This window comes from Elephantulus edwardii, unplaced genomic scaffold, assembly GCF_000299155.1.
Source record: "Elephantulus edwardii isolate Elephantulus edwardi_28Jun2011 unplaced genomic scaffold, EleEdw1.0 scaffold00016, whole genome shotgun sequence".
NCBI lineage: Eukaryota > Metazoa > Chordata > Mammalia > Macroscelidea > Macroscelididae > Elephantulus > Elephantulus edwardii.
In genome coordinates this window covers 7,620,803-7,642,113 of record NW_006399766.1, presented here as the reverse complement: position 1 = coordinate 7,642,113, position 21,311 = coordinate 7,620,803, and the positions used below count along the sequence as shown (strand labels likewise).

At 39.3% G+C, this 21,311-nt stretch overlaps 1 protein-coding gene across 1 annotated transcript in view; it reads right to left on the bottom strand.

Moving 5' to 3' along the window:
* Positions 1-21,311, bottom strand: part of LOC102843189 (dystrophin-like) — a 1,161,727-nt gene that overhangs the window by 454,901 nt on the left and 685,515 nt on the right. Inside the window, exons 3-4 of the mRNA XM_006881860.1 lie at positions 19,582-19,674; positions 13,304-13,381 (exon numbers count right to left, since the gene is read on the bottom strand). Coding sequence (XP_006881922.1) covers positions 13,304-13,381; positions 19,582-19,674 — 171 coding nt within the window. The remainder of the gene's footprint in view (positions 1-13,303; positions 13,382-19,581; positions 19,675-21,311) is intronic.

Sequence of the window (21,311 nt, the reverse complement as noted above, 5' to 3'; positions counted from 1 at the left end):
ATGAATAAAGAAGACCAAAGTACAAGGGAGGTCTTTGAATTGTGATATAAGGAAAGACTATTGACTGTAACATGGACTGCAAAAAGATCAAATTTGTCTTGGAGGAATTGCAATTTGGGTGCTGCTTAGAGACAAGAATAATGAAACTTTGTCTTGTCTCACACATTTGAGGCATGTTGTCAAAAGGTGCTGATCCTTATAAAAATGGTCATGTTGGGGAAAACCAACAGTGAGTGGAAAAGGGGAATATTCCCAATGAGACAGACTGGCACAATGACTCCTAAAATGGGTAAGATAATATGGATGATAGAGAAGAGGGCATGCTTTCTATCTGCTGTTCGTAAGTTCACCATGAATCTCGGGCAACAAGATGACACCTAATAAGATCTGGAAACCATTTGTATTACAAGCTATTTCCTGATCCCTTCCAAAAATGTATTTTATACAGATATTTAAATCCTTGAACATTTAAAGGACACAAAAATGCTACTTCTAAGAAGCATTGCTTGTCTAAAGATATACACTAAGAAGAGTAAACATTATCATATTTCAGATCAGTGACATTTGACAACTACTCCATCTAATTCAGTGACAATTTTCAATGTCATGATTAAGTGAATATGTGGATGCAGCTGACATTTGAATTTTCACCCTTGGCTTTTTAAGCATTTGGAGCATGTGGTTTAGTAATGTACTGCAATGCCCTGAGTTGCTTTCTGTTATCTGACCCTGTCCCAGGTTACTTGGCAGCAATTTGCTACCTTGTCATACACAACTGAGGACGATAGTGTGTTGAGCATTCTGATACCTGCAATTGTGGCAGCTAATATTAGATCATATTCAAGGAAAGTCTAGGAAGAATAAACAGAGTGTGTTTAGGCTGTACTTTTTTTAAAGAATTTTGAAAATAATGACAATTTCTATGACTTTAAAAAGGCGCTGAGATTCACTCTATCTCCATACACATCTCTATGGGAATATTGTCATCAAAGGGGAAGGTGCATCCAGGGACAGTCAAGGAGAGCAAGACAGGAATCCAATCACAAAGGTTAGGTACCTTTGAGTTAACGACACTCTTAAGAACCCTATGAACAGGAGTTCTGGTGAACCTTGTCCTATCTTTTTCCATCTTCTCAATCTCTGATACTCTAGAGCCTATTCTTACAGCCTTATTGTCAATTCATCTTGTACAGAGTCTTCCTCTGTTGTATTAAAGTGCAGATGGCAGGGGTGGGGGTGGGGATGCAACAACTTCGTAATATATTTGTAATGGCTACAATAATTCTTTAACCACACTTAGGGAGTTCCAGTGACCTAGGAATAAGGAGATACACTGCCAACCCAAAGGCAGACAGTTTGAATCTGCCGCCTTCTCCATGGGAGAAAGATGGGCCCTCTGCTTTCATAGGATTTGCAGCCCCTGAAAACCTGCTGGAGACTCAATGATGCATCGGTTGAAACGTGATGGCAGGAAGTTTGAGTTGTGAGATTTAAAATCCCAACAGTTCACTGTCACTGATTTGATTCTGACACTCAGTGACCCTATACTGGTATTCTAAGCTGCAAATCTTTATGGGAGGACATTGCCCCTCTTTCATGAAAGGAGTGATTGGTGGATTCGAACAGCAGGAAGCCAAAATATGGCATACAACACCACCAGGGCTCCTCTACAAAAAAGAATCTGGTAGAAAAACTTCCTAGATTATGACATCGTTATATGTTAGGGAAACATTCTCAACGTACAGGTTCCAGTGACTCGTTCTACTGAATGTATCTACAGAACACAGCCACGTGAGGAGAGCAGGTTGTCAACAGCAGGAAGAAAGGGTAGGAAGCGGACATAGTGAACTGATAGTGCCTAACCCAGGATATTTCTCACCAAACAAAGTCGAGAAGTGGAAAGATATTAAAGAATGGCAAGGCAAAAGGCACTTCCATCGTATCAGGGATCTGCCCTCACCACTTTGAACAAGTCGCAGACAAATGGAAGCCGAGGAGGCGTTAAAACTTGAGTTGCAGTCTAGGCAAGTAGAAGCGTTCAGTGGATAGAGCCAGCCCCTGTCTGCCTCACAGGAATTTTATACTTTGTTTGCTTTCATAAACCACAGCTACCTTTATTACAATGAGCTTTGCTCTCAGCAAACACTGTAATAGAGGTATCACTTCACTTAGAAGTACTTTCTTCTCAATAAGTGGTTTTCAAAAATAAATTATTGATAGCAGGGATGACTTTGTGCTCAAATAGCCAGCAAGGGAATGCAAATCAGTGTATAAATGTGTGATCTGAGCTCCAGAGGGCTAAGCTGGGAGCCGCATTCAAGTGAGGAGAGCAGGTCAGAGGTCTAGGCAGGGAAAGGGATGGATGAATTCCTCAGGGAAACTGAGGAATGGGGACAAATAGGGGAAGAAGTTTAGAGGTAAGGAATATACAGCAATTATTAGGTGCCTTCAGTTTATGGTGACCCCATATACACAGAGGGTTGTCGCTTATGGACAGAAGGGGCAATTTCTTCAGGATCAAGATTTATTATTAAAAGCAAAAACTATGCAACACTTCACGAATTTGCTTGCCCTTCTCTTGCTATGGCCCTATTCATCTCCTCTGTATCAGCGTATTCACTGTAAGTGCTGCTGAACAGAGCAAGCAGGGGACTTTCTTTCAATCTTGACAAAAGCAGATTGCCAAGTATTTCTCTCACAGAGTCGTTGCATTGACTATTTCTACCACAAAGACTCAAGAAACGAGTAGGGGATGAGAGGGGTGGGTGGGTGCGTGTGTGTGAACACAAGAGGCAAACAAAATTTATTGCCATTGATTTGGAATCCACTCTTAGAGTACCCTCCAATGGGTTTTCAAAATGCACTCCAGTTTGCTACAATGGGCTCTTGTATGTCAGGAAGTGTGAGGATGGCACGAGATAGAGGAGGATTCAGATCTTTTGTTCATAGAGTCAGTGTGAGTCATACTCGACCTGATGGTACCTAACAACAACAAAAAAAACCCAATTCCCTAAGAGAACACTGTCCATCTGTTCCCTCTCCTGATGCATTTGAATTAATGGAGAGGCGTGGGCTTTCAGTGGGTAGCTCCCTTCTCTGTGAATTCACACTGCTAGAGCTTCCCCAAGAAATGCAGTAGAAGTAATCATTTAAGGCAAGGGAGTAGGCTACAGTGAAGGAGACTTGAAATAGGAAGACATGAAAGAGAGGATCTTAAAATTGTCACAAAATATGCCTTCCAATGTCCCATTAAAGTCAATCCCAAAATTATCTTTACATAAGTAATATGGGTAATTCAGTATTGTTGTTATGCACTATCAAGTAGAATTTGACTCACAGTGACACTGTAAAAAAAAAAAAATAAATGGATCTGAACCTTGTCCTATGTTATACCAGCCTATCCTTTACCATGCCTGATCTTCTCAAGCCCATTGTCACAGACACAGCCCATCAAAATTGTTGAAGGTACTTGTTGTTTTGTACCATTGAGTCAGAACCCACCAGTTGACCTTCTAGTGAATTTTCAGAGGCACTAAATCTATAGGAGGAGATTATTCTCATGGAACAACTTCTGGAATCAAACAGCAAACCTTTGTATTGACAGCGGAATATTGAACCCTAAAAAAGAGCTCCTTTTAGGCTAAGGGGTATAAACAGCACAATTTCTTATAGTAGATCTTTATTATATGTTTACATTACATTTATGGTGTTGTTATGTGACGTTGAGTCGCCTGCGAATCATAGCAACCCTATGTACAACAGCCCTAAACCCTGCTCTATCCCTTGCCAATCTTACTGTCTCTGACATTCCTATCCCCATTATCCCAGTGACTGAATGAATCCATCTCATCGAGGCTCTTCCTCTCCTGTGCTGTCCCTCCACCCTCCCAAGCATGACATCTTTCTCCAAGGACTGATCCCGCCTTGCAACAAGTTCAAAGTATATCAGACGAAGATTCAGAATCCTTGCCTCCAAGGAGCAGCCTGGCTTCATCCTCTCCAGGACGAAATTGTTTGTTCTAGCAATCCATGCTATATATTCAATACTCTTCTCTAGCACCACAGCTCAAAGGTATCAACTCTCCTTCTATCATCCCTAGTCATTTTCCAGCTCTCTGATGCATAGCAAGTAATCACAAAGAACCATGTACACCTTAGTCTCCAGGCTGACATCGTTGCTCTTCAGTACTTTGGAGAGGTCTCTAACAGCAGATTTTAACAATGCCATTCATCTTTTAATTTCCTGGCTGCTGGTACAAAGAGTGTTGATTGTAAAACCAAGCAAACTGAAGTTGTCAATAATCTCAATCTCTTCATCATCTATCATGATGCTGCCAATCAGCCCAGTGGTGAGAATCTTTGTTTTCTTGATGTTGAGCTTCAATCCATATTGAAGGCTGCAGTCCTTGACCTTCTGCAGGAAGCGCTTCAAGTTCTCCTCAGTTTCAGCAAGCAGGGTTGTGTCATCTGCATAATGGATAATGTTGATGAGTCTACCTCCAATCCTGATGACAGATTTCTCCTCATAGAGCCCAGCCTCATGGATCATCTCTTCCACATATAGATTGAAAAGGTATGAAGCTAGGACACATCCTTGACGCACACCCTTCCCAAGTTTGAACCATGCAGTGTTTCCTTGCTCTGTTCTGACAACTGCCTTCTGGTCAAAGTATAGGTTTCGCATTAGCACGATAAAGTGTTCTGGGATTCTCCTTCTTTTCCGATTCAGTGACAGCTTGTTGTGATTCACACAGTCAAATGCCTTTGCATAGTCAGTGAAACACAGACATTCTCTGATACTCTTTGCCTTTAGTCAAGATCCATCTGACATTAGCTATAATACCCCTAGTGCCAAGGCCTCTTCTGCATCCTGCCTGTACTTCAGGCAGTTCCCTGCTGATGTGCTTGCTGTTCCAGTCGTTTTTGGATTATCTTCAGCAGAATCTTACTTGCATGTGATATCAATATTCGATAATTTCCACACTGTCAGATCACCTTTGTTTGGAATAGGAACAAATCTAGATCTCTTCCACTCAGTTGGCCAAGTGGTTGTCTTCCAGATTTCTTGACACAACTTGGTGACCACATCCAGGGCAGCATGTGTTTGTTGAAATATGCCAACTGCCATGCCATCAATTCCCTGGGGCCTTGTTTTTTGTCAGTTCTTTCAGAGCAGCTTGAACATTTTCCTTCATCACCACAGACTCTTGCTCATACGTTGTTTCATGAAATTCTTCTGTGTCTGCCAATTTATTTTGGTATAACGACTCTGTATACTATTTCCATCTTCTTTTAATGCTTCCTGGATCATTTAATATTCTGTCCAAAGCATCCTTAAGTATTGCAACTCGAGGTTTCAATTTATTCTTCAGATCCTTCAGCTTAAGAAATGCTGAGCAAGTTCAGTCCTTTTGATTTTCTGACTCCAGCTCCTTACATATTTCATTGTAATACTTCGTCTTCCCACACTGCCCTCTGGAATCTTCTGTTCAACTCCTTAATATCTTGATTTCTTCCCTTTGCTTTGGCTTCTCAGCACTCCAGTGCAATATTTAGAGTTTCTTCTGACATCCATCTTGGTCTTTTCTTCCTCCTCTTTGTAATGACCTTTTTAATTCTTCCTGGATTATATTCTTGATATCCTCCCACAATTCATCTGGCCTTCACTCATTAATATTCAAGGCCTCAAACGTGTTCCTGAGATGGTTTTGAAATTCAGGTGGGATAGACTGAAGGTCAAATTTTGGTTACTGTGGACTTGATTTAATTTTCCTCAGCTACAGCTTGAACTTGCATATGAGTAGTTGGTGGTCTGTTACACAATCAGCCCTTGGCCTAGTTTTCACAGGTGATATTGAGTTTCTCCAGTGATTCTTTCCACAGATGTAATGGATCTAATTCCTATGCATACCATAAGGTGAAATCCATGTGTATAGCCTGCATTTATGTTTCTTATAAAACATACTTGCAATGAGTAAGTTGTTGATTGCTCAAAATTCTATCATTCTATCTCCTGCTTCATTTCTGTCACCAAGTCCATGTTTTCCAACTGCTGATCCTTCTCTATCCCCAACCTTTGCATTCCATCCACCTGTTATTATTAATGCATCTTGATAGCATGTTCGATCAATCTGACTGCAAACGTTGGTAGAAATCTATTTCCTCCTCTTTGGCTCCGGTTGTTGGTGTATATATCTGAATGATGGTGGTATTCACCAGACTTTCTTGTATGTGTATGGATATTATCCTGTCACAACATCGTATTTCAAGATGGATCTAGAAATGACTTTTTAAACATGTTGCCACACACTTTTAAAATTGATGACCATGCTTAGAAACACATTTGCTGTCATTTGTGGCAACCTGTTAACTATGAAAGCAACCACATTTTTCCTCACCTTTTTGTCACTGGCACAGTAGAGCAAACGATCCTCTGACTCAAAATGCCCCATGCCAGTCCATCTCATTTCACCAAAACCTAGTATGTCAATATTTATACCTTCTATTTCCTTCTTAACAATATCCAATTTTCCTACATTCATGGTTCTTACATTCCATGTTCCAATCACCAGTGTCTGCTTACAGCTGCTCTTCTTCCTATTTGTTCCCATATTTGAGGGCTCATATTCAGTTGCCATATCTGCTAGTCTAAGTGTGCTCTGATGTACACAGGGTTTTCAAGGATAACTTTGAAATTAATAAGCTTCAACAGTGTCCCAGAATAATTAATATCTTATGTTTTACATGTTCTATGTAATTTTATAAGTTAAAACTGAGGTAGTTTCCCACCTTAAACAGTAGAAAAGAGTTGAGTGAGACTTCTAGTCTCTAGTCTCTTCTCCAGAGAATGTAGAAGAAAATATTTTTGCTTAAGGAGTCAAGTGACCTGCTTTGATTTTAAAAATCAAGATGGGCAGTTACAAGGATACACTGTCATGAGAAGAGAAATTCTGATTCACCGGTGGTTGGCCCAGTTCCACACATAAACAAATAAGAGACAAATTAGTTTATTTCACGTGACTTTTAAAGATGGGATTTATGGGTTAGTTCATAGAATTGGTAGGCCTCTCATAATTTTCTATTTCACTGGGATAAAATGCTTTCTTTTTAGTTTATAATTTTTATTTCTTACATTCTTTTTTTAGTTCATCAAGGTACACCGTATTTGGTTATTTTGATTAATGCCATTGAGTATTTTAATATAACTTAATTCAATTTTGCTGATTGTTTTTAAAAATGCAACACATATAATTTATGCAGAATTCATTATGGGCCTCTACAATTTCATAAAATTATCAGCAGCAATACCTTCCAATTTTTAAATTATTTATTTGCTGAAAGGGAAGAGGATTTGAAGCACTTGCTGTAGAAGATCAAAGACTACAACTTTCAATATGGCTTACGTATCAACCTCAAGAAAACAAAAATTCTCACCTCTGGACTGGTGATAGACGGAAAAAAAGAAATGGAAATACTCAGTGATTTACTCTTTCTTAGGTCCACAATAAACATAAACACCCTTTATACCAGCAGTTAGAAGATTGGGAGAAGTATTGCATTCGAAATGTCTGCTGTCAGGGAACTCTCCAAATTACGGAGGAGTAATGCTGTCTGTTTGAAGACTAAGGTGAATTTGATTCAGCACATGGTTTTTTCCAATCATTTCTCATTCTGCTAAGATCTGGACAATGAATTAGGAAGACAGAAGGAGAATTCTGATCTTTGAACTGTAGTGTTGAAGAGGAGTATTGGATATCCCATTTACTGTCAAAAAAACAGATATGTCGTGGGAAAAGGTCAGACAGAATGATTTTTGGAGGCAAAGACAGCTAAGTTCCTTTTCACATACATAGAGCATGTTGTTAGGAGGGGTTATTCCTCAGTAAAGGACATCATGCAAAGAAAGATGGAGGGTAGGCAAAAGAGCGGAAGGTCCTTAGCAAGATGGACAGACACAGTGACTAACAATGGGCTCAAGCATGGCAGAGATGATGAGGATGGCACCAGATAAAAGAGGGCTCAGCGGTATACTATTCATTAGGTCACTATGAATCATGGGACCTAACAACATAACAATTTTTTTTAAATTTTTATTTTATTCTTTTTTTTGGGTGTGTACTGTCAAATCAAATCTGAGTGGTACAGGAGGAGATTGTCTTGCCTTCTCCAGCAGAGCATCTGGTGGATTTGAACTGTAAACCTCTGGGATTGCAGTGTAGCTTCTTGTCACTAGGCCACCAGAGCTCGCCAACATAACAATTTTTAATTGCTTCTGTTTGCTTTTATCCCTTATTTTTTCCTGATCATATTTCAGATCAGTTAGTGTAATTTATTATAAACAGATACTTCAATTCATTGCAGTATTTTTCTTTCTAACTCATTTACTTCTGCAATTATATTTTCTTCTCTTTCCTACTTTCCTTAGAGCATTTTTTCCCCCTTTCTGGAACATTTTTAGTTGAAAGCTTGAGTGCATTAATTTTATCTTGGCATTCCTATGAAGATAAAAGCAAAGACATAAATGGAACCTCCGGGTAGAGTCAAGGCCATTTCTCATAAGTTTTCTTACAAAATGCCTTTTTTCTGCCCAAATGTGGTTTGTACTTTGGATTTCTTCAACACATTTTAAATTAATGAATTTAATTAAAAATGTCACATTAATTTCTAGTGTTATTGCATTATTTTCAAAGAATATGCATTTTAAATATCCTTGTTTTGTGTAATTAATGATATTTTCACTTTATCCTAATACAGTATCTCTCCTTTTATAAATTTGTTAATACAGCAGCAATTTTTTTTTCTGTATTAATATTCTCCTTTGACACTGTGGAGTTTGTGTACCAGAGCAGAAATACAAAAGAAATTGTAGCACATTTTCTTTTCCTGTTCGGTCTATTACCAAAAACATGGGAAAGAGTGTGATGTTTCCTTGACCCCAAAGCAGCTGGAAAACACTTTTACTACTTGTCAGCACCTGGTTGAGGTAGCAAGCATTATCACCAAAGAGATGGTTTCCTGGTCTACCCAGAGAAACTGGGCTCCTGTCAAGTACAGCGACTCTCAGTGTACAGATTCTCAAATGTTTATTTGATCCAGAAAAATCCAAAGACAACTTTAACACAGGATGTCTCCCCATGTTTCACCCTCCAGTTCCTTCTCTCCTCTTTGTAACACGACTTCACTGTACACCGTCACATAGGAACTCTTACCACATCTGGTTGGTTTCAGTCAAACCCATGTTAGGGGGGAAAATACCTACCTCTTCAACATTCCCTTTGATTTCAGTGAGTATTTCTTCTTTATGTTAATAAGTAGAGGCTAATAAAATTGTATCTTATGAGAGATTCTATCTTTGATTATAATTTATATAATACATTACTATAATATCATATCATAATATAAATAAATATTAGTATAATATAGAATCAAAGTTCTGGTGGCCTAGTGGCAAGAACCTGCACTACAATCTCAAATGCACACTGTTTGAGGCCACCAGCTGCTCTGTGGGAGAAGAATGGACAATCTCCTCTCATATGATTAACTGCCACTGAAAACCCGCCAGAGGGTCAGCTATGGGTCAGTTCCAACTTGAAGGTACATAGCAATAATAGAGAATAATAGTAATAATAGAGTAAGATATTAATTGTTGTTAGTGCCATCAAGTTGCCTGCAACTCATAGCAATCCTATGTATAACAGCCTTAAATCCTGCTCTATCTTGTGCCAATCTTACTGTCTCTGACACACCTATATCCATTTACTCAGTGAACTGAATCAATCCCTCTCATCTGGGATCTTCCTCTTCTACGTTGCCCCTCCACCCTCTCAAGTGTGATGTCCCTCTCCAAGGACAGGTCCCTCCTTGCAACATGTCCAAAGTATGTCAAATGAAGCTTCAGAATCCTTACCTCCAAGGAGCCCTAGCAGAGTCCATGGTATATTCAATATACTTTTATTTCATGTATTTTAACCTGTAAAGATTATTTCCATGTGGTTTTTGTTTTCCACTTGAGAATGTTTTACTTGGTTTTTCTATTCCTTAAGAAAGAGACCTCTGTGTGAAACAGTTGTTTCTAAACAACTTGGCTAAACTGGAAGGAATTATTGAAATCTGCTTTAGTAGGTTCCTGTTTCAAATTTGAATCCATATTTTGAGGCCTTTTCCTGAAAATATGTAGGAAGGTTCTATTTTTTTGTTTGAAGGATGACCTCTTTGAAAAGATTCAAAATTCACATTTGGAGGGAAGAACAGAAACTAAAGCATGGATCCAAAAGGCATACGGACACAAACTTGGACAATAATAGTCAAGGAAATCTTAAGAAAAAATTACAAAGAGGGGAAAACCAGACACTCTAAGTCAGACTGTAAAATGACAGTAATCAAGATGGTATAGTATTTGACATAAACTGATAAATAAAAGACAGTGTAATATTTGTGCAGGTGTCAACTCTTTGCCTTCAAGATGGAATGAACCCATAGCTGATTCTCCTGTGGGGCTTTGGAGGCTGTAAGTCACATGAGAGGAGAATCCCAATCTTTAATCAAGTGAAGACATTGGAAGTTGACGGAAATACAAATATAGATCAAAACACATTTTTGTGACTACTACATGCTTGTTGAACAATGGAGTCTCAAAAATTTTTGTAAATGAATGATGTTTTAGTCTATGGATTCCAAATTAGTGGACTTTGAATGTTAGCCCATGTCTAGCGCGATACATAATTTTACAAGTAATGTTTGTTGCTGTTGTTATGTGCTGTTGATTCAGCATCAACCCAAAGTAACCCTATGAACAAAATCTCTGAACCTTGGCCTAGCCTGTGCCAAACGTAGCTGACACCATTGCCACAGTCACTGTGTCAATCCACCTCTTTTAGGGTCTTCCTCTTCTAGACAGATCCACTAACACTTCCAAGCTTAATGCACTTATCCAAAGACTGGTCCCTCCTGGCAACATGCCCAAAATATGTGACATGGAGCTTCAAAATCCTTGCCTCCAAGGAGCAAACTACTTTCATCCTCTAGGGGACAGAACTATTAGTACTCTTGGTAGTCTATGGTACATTCAATACTCTCCTCCAGCACCACAACTCAAAGGCATCAATTCTTCTATCCTCTTTATTAAGAGTCCAGCTCTCAGATTCATAGGAAGCAATTGAGAAGACCATAGCCTGGATCAAGCACACCTAGACTCTGGACTGACACCACTTCTCGTTAGCACTTTGGACAGATCCCTGACAGCAGATTTCCCCAGTGCAACTTGACTTTTAGATGTTGTTGTTGTTGTTGTTATGTGCCGTCGAGTCGCCTGCGACTCATAACGACCCTATAGTCAAACAAAAATTTTAAAAAATAAAAAAAATTAAAAAAAAAACAAGATTAAAGCTTTCAAAGATAATAACAAAGGTTACTAACCTTCACATAATAAGGTTTTGAAAGATAAAAGTATTATAAACAGGAACAAAATATAAAGCAAAAGTTTTTTTAAAAATGAACTACTTCAAAATTAAGACCTTTCTGCCATCAAAACCATCATTGAATAAATGAAAATACTCAGAGGAGGAGGTATATAGACCATATTTAACAAAATCTTATATCCAGAAGGGGGACCTGACAAGATGAGATCACAGTGGGCACAGATCAGTGGTGATTCCATTGGGCTTCTGAGATTATAAACTGAACTGGAAGATATCCTTCATCTGTCTCCTGAAGAATAGCTGGTGAATTCGAACTGCCTGTCTTTGGGTATGAGTACAATTCCTTACTTACCAGGACACTTATTTACATGGTATGTTTTTTACATGTCATTTTATAAAACATGATATATTGGAATGATAATATGAACTACAATGTGCACAAAATAATAAACACAATGTCTTAAAGGAAACACAATGTATATGAACTTTGTGTACAAACCAATATAAAATAATCTTTTAAAATAATTCATAATTTTAATAAAGATGTTTTCAGTATTTCTTTTTTAATAATGCTTTTTTATTTCATATCTGAGACTATTTGCCTATGCTAAAATCACCAATTTTCTTTTATATTTCTGTGTTTCATTGCTCAGATTTCTCCTCATCCTATATTGAAAGTAGATAGGTACAACATGTGAAAAATCCCACAAATTCATAATTTAAAATTGATATGTAATGAAACAAAATTCTAGGCAATCTTGAAGGTAGGCATCCAAATACCTCAAGTTAATCCAATATAATTGTTCTCTGAAATTGATGCTGTTTTCCTCTTGATTTTTGAAACGGAATGTGGTCAAATTGGTACTTAAGAAGTAATTTTCTGAAGGGTGCAACAATGAATGAATGGAATTCCAAAATCTCTGTAGATGTTCATTGAAATGAAAAATAAATAAATTAAAATATGTTTTTAAAAAAGAAGTCATTTTCTTTCTGTATGTCTTAAATATCTCTTAAAAGTTTCTGTAACATTAAATTGTTATGAGCATTTAAAAGCCAAAAGTAGGAGATCTATATTTAAAAAAAAAAACAAAACCGAAACAAACAAACAAACAAAAAAAAACACGCCAAAACCAACCCTCGAACTCACTTCTGTGGAGTGTGAATCAACTTCTAGCTGATATTCCACTGGGCTTCTGAGATTATAAACTGAACTGGAAGATATTCTTCATCTGTCTCCTGAGGAGCAGCTGGGGAATTTTAACTTTCTGTCTTTGGGTACGAGTACAATGCCTTACCCACCAGGACACTTCTTTACATGGCATGTTTTCTTCATAGAGGATGAATCATTCAACTCCTCCATAGAGATTACATGAGATATAACAATCAAGATAAGGCAAATTCTGTTATATTTAACAAATAGACTACGAAAATCTCAATAGCTCAAATAAACATTTATTGCTCACATGAAAGCTAGAGGCAGGTGACTCTCTACCACTGGTGGATTTATAGATACAGGTGAAATCCTATACTTCAATTCCATCATCTCAAAATTCATCCCTTTAAACTGGGTAGAAAGGTAGGAAGGAGCATGAAGTATGACCACTTGTTTTTACTTTATACCTGTTTTAGACACGAAGTCAGACATATGTTGACTAACCTATCAGGACTTGGTCATATATTTACCTCCTCACTCTGGGTGCACAAAGACACTTCCTCAGTAATCTAAGGCCCAAGTAGACACAAATGAAATAGAACAGCAGGCTTTAATAACAACTGTTTTGATTGCTGTAGAAAACAAAAGATACTTTCTCTAAATTTGAGGCTGGGCCCTTCACTCAAACATCCCTAACACATGGGGTATTGGTATCCTTCAGGTCATCACTTACGTTATTTTTCTGCAAAACTCGCAGTGCCTTGTTGACATTGTTCAGAGCATGAACCCTTGTGGATCCTTTTTCTTTTGGCTGCAAACAAAATGAAAAGGTGTTTACTGCACAGTGGTGGTGAGACCAGCCATCTATTTTGAGAAATGAAGCTATGTATACATTTCACTTCCGAGCTTAAATATTTTAAAAGAACACAGACTATGAAGCATTCATATAATAAAGTCAAGGGCCTTGGGCCAATTGTATTTAACATTGTACTTTCTTAGCACAAAACAACTCCTCAGGAATCACAACAGCATTTCTGATCTATTTAAGGACTATTCTCAGTAGGATGAATGCTTCATTCTATTACCTGTTTTGATATTACTGCTTAGACAGGCAGGGAAAGAGACATTCATATCCTTAAAATAACTAAATACACAGGCTGGTGAAATAGATAAGGGAGCTAAGTTGAAGTCTTTTAGGCAAGTTTAAAAGAGTTTAACGCTTAGCTAAATGATAGAATGCAAAATTGAGTTAAAGGAAGCAATTTCTGTGAATGATACCTTCATTGTCCCTGTCAGTGAGGTTCCAATAATGACCAGTTCAAAAGCCCTAATATTGTTTGTATTTTTTTAATTTAATTTAATAAAAGTTTACAGAAAACTTGGATTTCCATTCATTCATTGTTGCAAAGTTTCCTCTCTAACCACCCCCTGCCCCAGTTCACTTCTCTCTCTCTAAAATAGGAATAGAAATAGAGAAATAGAGATACAAATACATTTGTTCATTATTGCCCAATTGCTCGCCACCCCATCCCAGTCCACTTTGCTATGCTGTTGTTGAACAAATGTTATACAAATGTTGCCTAAACATGTATTCCTTTTAAACAGTTCTTTCACTCATCTGCTTTAAACTATCATTTAAACTACCATTTTCTGAGTTCATTCCATAAACGAAACTCTGTGATTTATGTATGGAATTCCAGAATTTTTACTACTAGGATGGCTGCTTCATCCATAACCTCTTTTTGTAATTTATTTGGCCCTTTCATTGAGCAAACCAAAACCCACTGCTAAGGAAGGAGCCCATTATGTTTCCGAGGCTATGTTTTAATGAGAGTAGATGGCTCAACTTTTCCTGGCAGGGTGGCTGGTGGACTCAAACCACAGACCTTTGGGTTAGCATGCTTCAAGGGCTCTTATTGCTATAACTATGGTTCCTCACAACCTTAAGGCTAAGCTGACAAATCAACTCGACTCATTGCCATTCAGTCAGTACCAACTTATAACTGACCCTCCGATGGCTTTTCAGAGGCTGTAAATTGTACAGGCGAGGCTTCTCCATCTTTCTCCTGCAAAGAAACTGATGTATTCAAACCACATGCCTCTGGGTTGGCCACACAGTCCCTAACCACTAGGCCACCAGCGCTCCCTAAACTTATAAACAGGACTTTCGATTGTTCAGCTCCTAGAAATTTTCCTTCCTTCCAACAACTCCACAATGAGAAAGGTTTCCCTTTTGCTATGTCCCGCACTTTCAACCACACAGAGGAACAAATTCAGTTCATGTACTGGTCATTGAAAAGAAAAATAGCAGGAGAATATTCCTGTTGTGTTGGTACGACGTCAGAGATAATAGGTTCAGTGAAAACTTGAGGAATTTAAAGTTTGGGAGCCAATCATGCCAATCACCCTTCTTTGTAATATTTTTTAAACCCCAATAAACTCATTGTTAACCACTTGCAATTAACTCACAGCTGTAACTCTAGTGGATTTCCAAGGCTATAAATCACACAGGAGGAGATGCTCCACCTTTCTTCCATGGAGTGACTATTGGTTTTGAGTTGCCATAGAGGTATAGTTTTTAGGTTAATAGTATAATTCCTTATAGACTACACTACCACTTGTTGTTATGTGCAATCAAGTCACCTGTGACTCATAGTGACCCTATGTACATTTTCTCTGAACCTTGTCCTATGCTGAGCCAATCTCATCGTCTCCAACAAACTTAATCCCATTTCTCCAGTCACTGAGTCAATCATCTCATCCGGGTTCTTCCTCTCCTGTGCTGTCCCCTCCACCCTTCTGAGAATGATGTCCTTCTCCAATGACTGGTTCCTCCTGGCCATGTGCCCAAGGTATGTTAGATGAAGCTTCAAAATCCTTGCTTTCAGGGAAAATCTTGGTTTCACCCTCCCTAGGACAGACTTGTTTGTTCTCCTGGCCGTCCATGGTATGTTCAATGCTCTTCTCCAGTACCAAAACTAAAAGGAATTGCTCCTTCATGTAACAATGATTCATTACACTCCCAGAGCACCTTAATATTTCCTCAGAAGTCTCATATTACTGTCCAATGAGTTGCACAATTATTGCAGTGATATTTTATAGGCACGTGCCCGAGCTTCAAAAACATTCAAGTGCACTGATGCCTGTATATGTTTATCAAGAGCAAAGTCCTTCTACTCTTCAGAGTAGCTGCAGTTCCTGCTCTGAATATGAAAGCTCAGACGTGCCCCAATTAAAGTCCCTATGGAGTGTGTTTTCAACTTGATAGATATAAGGATAATAATTTCCTGTTAACCTTGGGGATGCCCTAAGGCTGTAATCTAAGAGCTGATGATTCCAAATGGAATTTTAAGATTTCTCTTCAGTGAGATCTAAACCTCCTATTGGAGGCACAGGACAGTGGCTGCAGAAACTCTCAAGATTAAAGGAGAGCCTCTGGACTTGGGAGCTTCCCTGTGGGAGGTGACTTGGCTTTGTGATAAAGAAGAGGTCCCTGAGACCGGGCTGACAGATTGGTGAGGCGGCCAAGAAATGGATCATAGGTTCTCTCAAGAACAATACTTAAAATTACGTAGCATGGATTTGCTTCACTAAATGTTAGCTGTTTTCTCCTTCAGCTTCACCTCATAATGGCCAATGTCATGGATATTTTATTCACCGTTTTATCTTCACTTCAAAGTGTATGACATATTAAGTTTGTTTTATCTACCCATAAATATCTCGAGTGCTTTCTTCTTTTTTGTTTGCTTGTCTTTTTCTGTGATTCAGTACTAGAAACCTTTAACCAAGAGGAATTGATTAGCTCTACATGATAGCATTTTTTGGGTTTTTGTTTTTGTCTTTTTAAAGCAGTGGTCACAGAGATTAAGAACAATTGAAGAGACCAAGGTCTTGCATTCTGGACCAGAATGGAAGATCAAACAAATAGGAATTTTCATAAATCCTTAGAAGATACTATAACTCTTGCATTTGGTAATTAAAAAATAGAACTGATAACAGAACGCCAAAGAGAAGAGGAGCATATAACTTGTAGGTAGGTGTGCGGAGGGAAGGGTGTGTGCAAGGAGTGGGGAGAGAGGGAGAAGAAGGAAGAGATGGAGGAAGGGATGGAGCAGGGGGAGAGAGAGGAGGAAGAGAAGAGGGTAGGGATGGATGGGGGAAAGAGTAAGCACAATCACTCACATGTGCATGAACATTTGTATATATGATCATATATTCATAGGATACAGGTAATTATGCACAACCGTATCTTTAACATGGGAAATAAAGTCTCAATATATGACTAACCATAAGTTAATTAAAAGACAAAAGTTGAGCTCTGAGTCAATCAAGCTGAATTCTTTTATTTACAGAGGTGATTCTTTCCATCAATCAGCAGGGTTGCTTGGTTGTCTGTTTTGCTTTTTTTTTTTTTTTCAAATATCAATACAAGGTCAGACTTCTTGAAAATGTACTAGGTCTGAGTTTAATAATATGTTAATCCCATATAGTCCTCCTTAGAGGATTCCACAAGAAAGGAATTAAGTGCGAGGGCCGGCTTTGTATAAGAAAACAGAAATCCTGAACTATATAAGAAAGGAGAGAAGTAAGCAGAGAGACTTGGGAAAGGTTTCGTGGAGAAAGACCAAGGTATCTAAAGGGAAGTAACAAGAGAAAGAAGTTCAGAAAGAACCGTAATTGAAAGCACCAAGCCCACTGCCTCGAGTTGATCCTTATCCCTAGAGATCGCTAAGGACAGAGTAGAGCTAACCACATGGAAATCTTTCTGGAAGCACACTGCCAATCTCTCTTAGCCCAGCAGGTGGCCTCAAACCACTGAAGTTCTCATTAGCAGCTAAATGTCTTAACTAATTGCTGTGGAGTACCTTGAATCAGAGCTGACCCATAGATGACCCTCCAGGGGCTTTTCAGAGACAGGAAAATGTGCAGGAAGAAAAACTCCCCCTCTTTCTTCCTGTGAGGCAGCTGGTGGATTTGAACTGAGAATTCAGGATGGCAGCACAGTTCCTTTACCATTCTAAATGACAGAGTGCAACTGCCCACACGGGGTGGCCAAGGCTATGCATCTTTATTAAGGCAGACTGTCCTATCTTTTTACCTTGGATCAGCTGGTGGATTCAAACCATTGACTTTTGGATCAGTAGCCAAATGTCTTACTTAGAAGCAAGTAAAATATCATTATGCCAGGTGAGCTAATCCAGTCCCATGAGGACAAATACTGTATAAACCATTACTGTAGAAATAAATAAGCAGTAAAGCGTGTATGAGGATCTGAGGGGAAAGGGGGGAGTAAAAGGGTGAGGATGGGTGGGGGGAGTTAATCATAGAGTTGCACAGTTTGATAGTTGGAAGGAGGGGTGGGTTAAGGAAATGGGAAAGATCCAGTGTGAAATACAATGTCTACGAACTTTGTAAGCAAACCAGTACAAGATAAAAATTTCTATTAAAAAAAATGAAAGGAAAAATCTGAGATCTATCTCATAGGATATGCAGAGACTCATTTGCTATCTGAGGGTTTGCATAAAAGAATTTTAGGAGGTATAATGTAGGGATATAACTTTCAGCAACTTGGAATGCCAGCTGTGCTCTGGTTACTGTTAACTGCCATCAAGTTGCTTTGAACTCACAGGAAACCCATGGGACAGTGTAGAACTGCCCCCTTGGCTATAATCTTTTAAAAGTAGATCCGCAGGGTTTTTCTCCCGAGGGAGCTGCTGTGAGGGCACTCTAGTACCACAGCCCATAGGGACTGGTGATGAGAAGGCAAAGGCTACGCCACTGGCAGTTCAAACCCACGGGTCTCCAAAGGAGGCAAGATGGCCACGTTCCTCCCATGTGATTTGCAACCTCACAAACCCAATGGAGGGTCAGCTGTGAATTGGTTCCCTCTCAATAGCAATGAGAGGAAGAGAGAGCAAGCGCACAGGAGCTGGTGGGGTCAAGTCTCTGACTTGTGGTTGGTGGTATGCTTAACTGTTGTGCGCCCAGGGCTCATTATGCTGGCTCACTATGCTAGCTAGCATGATATCTTATTTTAGTGAGCTCTGGTGGCCTAGTGGCAAGAAGCTGCATCGCAATGCCAAAGGCACGCGGTTCGAGGGCACCAGCGGCTCCACGGGAGAGGAAAGGGCAAGCTCCTCCTGAGCGATTCACTGCCTCTGAAGAGCCACCGGAGTGTCAGCTATAGGTCAGTTCCAACAACGACAACAACATAAATAATACAATTGTTCTGGGTTTATCTTTCAATATCTCTAACTCTAACGTGTGTGTGTGTGTGTGTGTGTGTGTGTGTGTTGGGACATTGCAATGAGGGACCAGGATAAGAAATTTACTTTGGCAATATTTGCTTCCTTTGAAGGGATCTGTTACTGTGGAAAGCAAGAGGATCCCTCTCAAAACAAATAATAATCTCAGACAAGATGATCCCAGTTCAGAGATCTGCCTGAATCTTTGAGCTTTTTTTCCTATTACGAGGCCTCAGTCAAGAAAGCTCAGATTTGTCCAGGATGTTATTGATCCCCAACTGTATAATAATCGTAGCCATCTCACAGGCACACTCTGAGGTCATGAGGGACAATAATCCTCCAAGGAGAGTCGCTCACTCCTCACCTGTGCCATTGTGTGCCGCCCAGCCCGCTTACGTCATATCCTGCCACCCACACGATTTTATTGTGCAGTAATTGCAAGGTACACAAAAGCATAAATGCAAGATTTTTTAAAAGTCATTATGCATAAACACGCTTCAAAGATGATAATAAACAAGAAAGATAATGGATATTACAAGCAAATAATACTCTTTAATTAACAAAATATGATACTCTGAACGTTCAGCCTGTGACGAATCCTGTCAACATGAAAATAATACTGTGAAGTTGTCTGATGGTGGAACAGATCTTGTATTGCCATTAAAGCATTGATGCGAAAATTCCTGATGCTAACTCTCTCACCTAAAACTTGACTGAACTGGTTTCTGACTCAATGTGCGGTTTGGGCAAGAGGGAAATCACGTACCAGTTTTTGCCCTGTCAGGCCTTCGAGGAGGTCTAGGAGGCGTCTCCCATCCTGCAAGTCACTGAAGAGGTTCTCGATGTGCTGCTTCCCAAACTGAAACACAAAACACACTCAAGTTACATACGACGAGGTTCTGACTATCCCTCTCCGCAATGAGATATAGAACCTCTCAGCAACACATCTTCCAAACTGCAGATGTGTTGCCGAGAGGGGCTAGTCCTGAAAAGGGATATCATTCTCGGTAAAGCAGAGCATCAGTGAAGAGGGGGGGAGGACTCTCTGTGAGATGAACGGAGACAGTGGCTACAGCAATGGGCGTGGATGTAGGAACGATTCTGAAGATGGTACAGGGCCAGGCAATAATTCACAGTGTCCTTATGTACAACAAAACAAAGCCCTGCTCAATTCTGTACCATCCTCACCATCACTTTTACGCTTACTAGTGTTGTCATTTCTACTACGTCAATCCATCTTGTTGAGTAGACGTCTTTCTCTTGAGCACTGGCTCTCCACCTTTCCCACCACGATGTCCTTCTCTAGGACCTGTCTTTTCTGACAACATGCCCAGAATATATGAGATGAAGTCTCATCAGCCTTGCTTCTAAGAATCATTTCGCCTGCACTGCTTCCAAAACAGATTTCTTCTTTTGGCAATCCTGGATACACACAATATTCTTCACTGACTACTTAATTCCAAGGTATCAATTGGTCTTCAATTTTTCTGTTATACATTAAGCTCAAAAAACTCATTGCTGTTAAGCTGGAACCAACTGCTAGTTGAGATTCTATTCCATTTTCAAGGCTGAAAATTGCATGGGAGGAGACTGCTCCTTCTCCTCCAGAATTGCTGGTGGATTTGAACCATTAGAAACGTGTGGCCGTTGGGTTAACAGCACAACTCTTTCTGTAAGAGGCCACCAGAGAGTCCCTATTCTGCATAGGATCTCTAAGAACTAACTTGTTTGCATCTAACATTACAGCAAATAACAGAAATGTGGAGGCAGATTCAAGAAGAGGAATATAAACTGGGAACACTAAGTCTGTTGGGGTACAGTATACATAAAGCATGAAGCCCAAGCCTATCTGGATCACAGAGCATCAAGGATACTGGATCAATCCAGTATACATTTAGACTTCAGGCAAGGAGTCTAGACAAGGAAATCAAGGGTCTTGATTTGGACCAAACTTATTTGCACAGGCCAACAGGTTCTTTAATAGTTCTCCCTTTAAAATTAGAACCAATCAAAATGGGGAGTATGTAAGAGAGAGCTCTAGACGCCCCTGAGTGGGGACACGTATGAAGAGGACACAGTAAGGTGACAAAATAGAGACAGTTCCTGGTGGTCTATATCATTTCCAAAGTCATAGTCCTTAATAGATTAAAATACTACCAATGAAATTCACCTTATATTTTTAAATATTTGCCTTGTTCCTTAGGAGAGTAGTTCACAGAATATTCCAGCAAAAAATACTTCTGGGAGGAGAAATTGAGTACATTGGCCCCATAGTTTTGTCACATGGTCTGCGGGTTCCAATTTTCTGATAATCTGTTTTGTGGTAAAACTTGAGGAATAATTTTCCTTTATGTCTTAATGTATATATTTCTTGTAACACTAAAACATATTAGTTTATATGAGGGCGTACGCCAGGGATGCATCCTATCTCCATACCTTTTCAACCTATATGCAGAACAGATTATCCAGGAGGCTGGGCTCTATGAGGAGAAATGT